The following is a 7,260-nucleotide window of genomic DNA, read 5'->3' on the forward strand; positions in this document are numbered from 1 at the left end:
TTAGCCAGCTAACTACTTAGCTGGATAACTACTTAGTTATAAGTAGTTATCCGGCTAAGTGGCAGACACTGAATATGTCTGGACATTCAAATACTGCCACTTAGCCAGATAAGTTGGAACTTGTCCAACTAAATGTCACTGAATATCTACCTCGATATCACTTCTGGAATGAAATAAAGATGAAAAAGAGGATAATGCTTTCTTTTAAAGCTACCAACTAATTTTTGGACCTGGCAGGTTCCTCCTCTGCTTCATTCAGAACTAGGGTGGGGATCCTGGGGCCATGAGCCAGGGATCTCTCCTAACACACATTCCCAGTCTGGTTGTTGTAGTGGCAGTCCATTGGATAGGACTCATGTACCAGAACGCCTTCCAGAAACCTGCAATCATGGGCCCTTAAGCAATGATGATTTCTTTTTTCCCACCAGTGGTGAATGCTGTCTCTGCAGAAATTCCAGTGGACCAAGGGCAGAGGAGGACCTGACTTGAGGATTGAACCAGTGACTTTCTGCTTGAAGAGTGTACTGACCTTGAGCCTCCAGTGTACTGACCTTGAGCCTCCAGCTTGTCTCCCACCTGAATTGTTTAACAAATTGTTTAAGTAGAACCACTGCTTTATAGCCTAGCATTTATTTTCTAGAACATGTTGTCTAATAACATATTTTGATGGGTATGCTCCTTGGTTTGTATAATGTTCATTGCACTTTTAAATGCACTATTCACTGCTTTTCAAAAGTGCTAACGAAACTACTATGCTTCTCCCACTGTCTCACAAAAATCCCCTTACACCAAAGCATTTTCAATGGAAGATTGAGCTAATTCTCACTTAGTTTCACAAAATATTTCTCTAGAAGTATTAAAGGATAGCAAGTTACCATCTGTGTACACCAAGGTATCTTAAATTAGTAATGTACAACAGAGGTATCAAATAGGCTGGCTCTGTAAATGTTTTATCCTTAGTTTGAGAGACCTAAAACGCTATCTCATTTGGATTTTTTTTTTTCTTTTTGTAGTTCAAGAACAGTATCGATAACACAAGGATATCAGTTTTCTGCCAAGTCACCTGATAAGAAAAAAACAACCTATGCAGCAGGTGGGTCATGTGACTTCCAGGGAACAGTCTTAATCAAGTACTTTTCTTCAGAGCACTCATTCAAGCACTACCTGTGACTGCAGCAATGGCTCACGTAGCCAAGAGCTTCTACGACCTTCAGGCCACCAATTTAGAAGGGGAGGCTGTTGATTTCAACATATTCCGAGGAAGAGTCATTTTGATAGAGAATGTCGCTTCCCTCTGAGGCACGACAACCAGGGATTATACCCAGCTAAATGAGCTGCAGAGTAAATACCCTCGGCGGTTCGTGGTGTTGGGTTTCCCTTGCAACCAGTTCGGCTATCAAGTAAGTGGCACACAGAAGCTTTTGTCTTCATACACTGCAGTCATAAATCTTGCCATGCAGATGCTATGGATGAAAACTGAATTTCCACTCAGAATGTTATATCTTGTGTTTAAGAGAGCAGGGATTTTAAAATATATATCTTGTTTGAGGTCTAAACTGTTATTCATCTTTCAGCATAATTATTTTAACACAGCAAAGCTGTTTAAAGTAATTAAAAGAATCAGTTACTCCCGCTCTATAGTTAACGCCTGTACTGCTGCCCCTTCCTACCGCCTGTTTCTTCTCTCTGTTTCTCTCTGGCTTATCTATGCTCCCTGCCCTCCCCTCCCCTTCTCTCTGGTATGTGGATTTTTCCCCCTGTCTCTACTACTTTCCAACCCACCCTACCCAGTTTCACTCTTAATTTTCTCCCATTACCCCAGTTTGCCCTATAGTTGCCTTACTTTCTTCCCACAACTTCCGCCCTGTGCGTTTCATACTGCCCTTCTAGACCTGCCACCTTTATCTTCCAACCAAGATGTCATTTCAGCTGCAATACCTGCATTAATACAATCCCTATAGGGGCTAAAGAGAGGAAACACACGGCTAGAGATGAGTAAGGGGGAAGTGTGAACACTGGTGCCAGCATCACAAATATTTGCTGGTATTATGCAGCCACAGGAAGAACTGTACTGTAGGCAACAGCAGGGCCAGCTTTTCAGTTATTCTTATCTGATTGTCAGGGCATGTCAGCATTCCTGTGAATGCAGCAATCCGACTGCCCACAATGCTATTACCTGGAGGCTCATTGCCAAAGGGGATTAACCTTCCCAGAACTCTGCTGAATGTCCCTTCTGTGACCTTGCTGCTACATACTACAGGTTCCCTACAAAACTTAAAATTAAACGATGCATGTCAAAAGTTAATAACTTATTTTGAACGAATGCAAATACAATTCTATTACCCATACTGAAAACTGGATTTACTGTTCCTTTCTCCATTTTTTTAAAAATCATCAGCAATTTGTTTTAAGCATCTTTGATCACTATCTCATCTTTTTGCACAGAAAAATACATGTGCATACATTGGACACATGAACAGGCACAAAAAGGGTTGCATTAGCACAAATTTGAAACTTGTGAGCAGTAGCGCCAATCGTTAAGGCTTCAACCTTGGCTACTGTCCATCTGCACAACTTTTGCATACATTCATAATTCATTCATCTTAAAATTAATTTATCTAAAGCGGAGAGTATATTTCTCATTTACTTCCCTCATGCTTGGATCTGAAATATGCTCTGCATTTTAGATAAAATGTTTTGAAGCTGATTGAATTATGAATGTATGCAAAGGATGTATGGATGGACAGAAGTCAGGGCTGAAGCCATGACGATTGTCAAGACTGCTCACATGTTTCAAACCTGGGCTAAGTCAACCCCTTTGTTGTCCCCTTTTTGCATCGTTTTAAGCACTTTTTTAAGACAATGCTTCCAGATGTCTTGGTTTTGCAGGCAGATGCTCCGTAAATTAGACTCTTGCTAGGTGTTGTTTGCATGGTAAAGTTATGGAAGAACAGTAGTAATGTTAGCATACACTCAGAGTACTAAACATGTATGCAGTGGAAAAGAGGAGAAAGAGTGGGCACGAGAGACACATTCAAATACCTTAGAAGTATAAATAATGTAAGAGGCAAGCAAGTTTCAATGGAAAGAAAGTTCTAGAATAAAGGGCCACAATAAGAATGCTGAGGGGAAACTGGGATCTGTGAAAGGAAGAACATGGTGTCAAAGGTTAAAAAAACAAAGCCTGCGATAAGTGCAGGGAATTCTTAGCAGATATTTAAGTTTATGAAGTTAGTTTGTTCTGAATAACTTAAGCAGTAAGGGGACAGAAAAAGTGAAACACAATAGCATGCATAGTTTACTACAAAATAGACTTTAATGGAGCACACAATACCTACTCCAAAACCAACTTTGTGGCTTTCAATCTGCAGGAAAACTGTGTGAATGAAGAGATACTGAATTCACTGAAATATGTTCGCCCAGGCCAAGGCTTTCAACCCAACTTTACCATATTTCAAAAGTGTGATGTCAACGGGAAAGACACGCATCCAGTGTTTGCTTACTTGAAGGAGAAGCTCCCCGCCCCGGACGACGACCCTTTCTCCCTTATTACAGATCCCAAGTTTATTATTTGGAGCCCGGTGCGTCGATCCGACATTTCCTGGAACTTTGAGAAGTTCCTTATTGGGCCAGAAGGAGAGCCATTCAAACGCTACAGCAGGAACTTCCAGACAATTAACATCGAACCTGACATCCAGCGACTCCTAAAACTTGTCAAATAAAATCAAACTAATGTGTGCTTGTCTATGATAACAACCGTCAAGTGCTGTCTGCAATCCCAATTATTACTGAGGGAGTGTATTGTCATGAATTTGCGCACCCAATATAATGTAATGTCTATACTTGAGCAAAAAAACTCAACTCTTCCTTAGTATAGATAGCACAGAGGTACTTTACCGCAGTAGTTCTCAAACTGGTAGGGGCACGGGATAAATCCTGGGGGTCTCTGAGATGTTTGGTTTTACCATTTTGGGGGAGCAAGGGCTAAAAGTATTAGAGAAGGAAAAAAGAAGGGGAAGAGAGAGTGCAATCCAAACAGTTTGAGAAATACTGCTCTGTTGCTTGCCTTATATAATATTAATTTAACAAGGAGAAAAAGCAGGAGCCATATCAGCCAACCAGGTAATCTAATTGTTAAAATGCCCCCTACTGTTTTAGCATAATGGTTTCCGCATGGAACCAAATCAGGAAACATCCTGGGACAGGAGTTCAAATTTGCCCACTCATACTTCCGTTTGACCTTGTTCAAGCCACTTTATAACCCAGTGTCTTAGTTTACTCGGCTGGGATGAATTAATAATAATAGCATTGTTCTCTTTCCACTTTCCAGTTCGAGTGCTTTTAGCTCATCCGGATGCCGGAAATGCACTGCCTGGAAAGAACCAGCATGCATGCACTGTCTTCTTCCCCCTGCAGAAACGTTTCACAACGCCTTGACATGTGGCAGAACAGTTGATCCAGATTTTAGAGCTTTACTAGATGAGGGTGCCCTTCTAACTATTGCAGGAAGGATGCTGGAAGGTTGTAAAGTGGCTAAATGTCTGGTTTGTACTGTTAGCTACATTTTGGGCTTTGTCAGTCAAATAAATACTCTATATTGACTCTCAGTTGTCTCTGCATCTCCTTTCTTTGCCGTTGCAGTAATCAAGTTCCCTCTCTTCCATTTTGATGTATGTGGACAATTTGTTTACAAAACAATACTTTGCTTCAAAGATTATAGTTCCTGATAAACATCACCCTTGGCTGCTAGGGATACAGTTGATAGAGATGTGAATCGGAACTGATATCGGATCTGATTCTGGTTCCGATTCACATCTCTAACAGTTGATGACATATCCGTAGCTGTAGAGCCACCACCAGATGATGGTTTTTTTCTGCCTGTGGAGCCTCTGTCTCCAGTCTCAGGAGTCAGCTGCCCGGGTGCTGCTGCTGTCACTACTCACACCATCACATCACCGCTTTCTCCCCTCTAGGGTGAAACCTTGCAGTGCTGCACAAGATGACAGCGCATTTTCCACTCAGGGATACTGGGACCTGAGCTTGGGCCTCTGGCTTCAAACCGATGACTAATGCAGGTCCAAAGCTGACCTATCAGTAGACTACACTTTTTACTTTAGCCTGGATACTTGTCTCTCTCCCTTTATTAATTCATCCTGTCACTTCTTGATGAATCATATCAGGGCTCCACGCAGCCTAGGAAGTCTTTACAGAACAGCACTGAAAATTGACACCATAAGGCCTGATTTTTAATCCCCTGTGTGCGGCGAAAACGGGGGTTATGCACGCGGCCGGGCCTTGTGCATGCGGCGTGCACTTTAGACGAGGCCTGGCCGCACGCTTAACCCCCGTTACGTGCACAAGAGCCAGGCCTCTTCCAAGGGGTGGTCCCGGGGGCAGGGAGGGGCGGGTCGGGGGCGAGCCGGGAGAGCGCCATTCATCGCTGTCCCGGACCCTCGTGCGCCGGCATCGCTGTCCCGGGCCTTGTGCGCAGGTTGGGTCCTGAAGTAAGTATTGAAACAAAATAAAAAAAAAAAGAATTGGTAGGCTTTAGGGGTTGGGGAGTAGAGGGGAAGGGGAAAGGCGGTTAGGGTAGGGAGGAGGGAATTGGGGAAAGGCGCGATGTGTCACCGTGCGAATTTGCAGAATTTTACCCCCCCTTGTGCGCGCTACGCACACATGCGCACACGGATTATAAAATCCGGCACGCATGTGCGCGTGGCCCGCTAATTTTATAACATGCGCATGCCGGCATGTCCATATATGTGCGCCGGGAAGCACGCACACATGGACGTGTGCGCACACCTTACAAAATCTACCTGATATTGTACAGAAGTAACTACAGATGAGCAGAACCACAACAATTAAGGAAACAGCACTGCCCCAGGATCTTATAGTCTGATATAAAAAAATGACAGGAAATACCAAAACATATTCCTGTAGTATTGGTTTTTGGTTTTTTTTTTTAATGGTGTAAACATGACATTTGGGATTATTCTACTCCTAAGATAAAATTACTGCATACTTTTGAATTTTTCAGAATAAAGATCACAGCAATTTGCGTGAGGCAGCACTGGTCCTGGAGTGCCATAAATAGGTCTGGTTTTCAGGATGCTCATAATGAATATGAATAATATATATCTGCATACAAGAGAGGCAGTGCATGTAAATATAGCTCATGCATATTCATTATGAAAAGCAGACAAGTTTGTGGCACTCCACGACCAGAGCTACCTGTTCTAGGACCAGGTTCACTCCTGTAACCAGTGCTTGAGAGGTTTCCAGTCTATCCTATATAAAAATTCCCAATGTTTGTCCTTATGTGAAACAAGCTCATGTAGATGGCATCCAGCTACAGTGCTGCTATGGGGGCCCTGACCATCCCACCTCCTGATGCAACAGCTTGAGGCCACAGAAAACTGGTGGCAGAAGCATTCTCTCTCTCAGTGAGACCATATAGTCTGAAGAAAGCTGCTGGCAGGACCATTCCATCTCTCCGTGTAGTTATGGATGCCAAAGAAAGTTGTTGCCCAGACCTTCCCACTTCCCAGTGCAGCAGGAGTGAGACTGAATAGAGGAGAGCGCGGGGCAGGGGTAGTGAGAGAGAGAGAGGAAAGTGAATGAGGGAAGAAAAAGGAATGGATGGGAAGAAAGAAGAGAATAAGGGGGGAATGAGTGGGAGAAGTAGATGAGAGGGGAAAGGAGAGAGTGACTGACACAGGAAAGTGCAGGGGAGTAGAAAATAATGTTTTTAAAAAATGTTTGCTCTAATAAAGACACTAATTTCACTGTAAATCTTTTATGAGTCTTCGCTAGTTGTAAAATGCATGTTAGATAGACGTCAGGCACAGGTACTCTTTTAACAGAACTGCTTTATTACTTAGTTGAGTGGAGAGAAGTAGCAGCCATTTTGATGCTGGGGTTCTTTGCAGATTGTAACCCCTTTTACTAAACCAGCATAAGAATTATCCAGAAATACTTTTGTATATGAGTTTTTGAGAACACATAAATCTTTAAACTGACGACTTTGCAGCATTTTGCCTGGGAAATATTTTTTAACAGATCTATTTATTTATTTATTTTATTTATTTATTTTAAATCTTTTCTATACCATTGTTAAGATGGGTACTGTCACAACGGTTTACAGTAAGGCACATAAAAGTAATGATACTAAAATGTGTCAGTTTTCACAGGTGCCATGAGGTTTGGTAACATAGTTTGTAATCAATATTAATTGTTAAATGTAATAAATCATGTCCAGGT

General features: G+C 42.4%; 1 protein-coding gene across 1 annotated transcript; it reads left to right on the forward strand.

Moving 5' to 3' along the window:
* Positions 1 to 1,132: 1,132 nt before the first annotated feature.
* Positions 1,133 to 4,607, forward strand: GPX2 (glutathione peroxidase 2). The gene is made up of 2 exons (XM_029598896.1): positions 1,133 to 1,400; positions 3,372 to 4,607. Exons 1-2 carry the CDS (start codon positions 1,179 to 1,181, stop codon positions 3,720 to 3,722), a joined length of 573 nt encoding a protein of 190 aa, XP_029454756.1. The 5' UTR covers positions 1,133 to 1,178; the 3' UTR covers positions 3,723 to 4,607.
* The last annotated feature ends 2,653 nt before the right edge of the window (positions 4,608 to 7,260 follow it).

Source organism: Rhinatrema bivittatum, chromosome 4 (assembly GCF_901001135.1).
Source record: "Rhinatrema bivittatum chromosome 4, aRhiBiv1.1, whole genome shotgun sequence".
Taxonomy (NCBI): Eukaryota; Metazoa; Chordata; class Amphibia; order Gymnophiona; family Rhinatrematidae; genus Rhinatrema; species Rhinatrema bivittatum.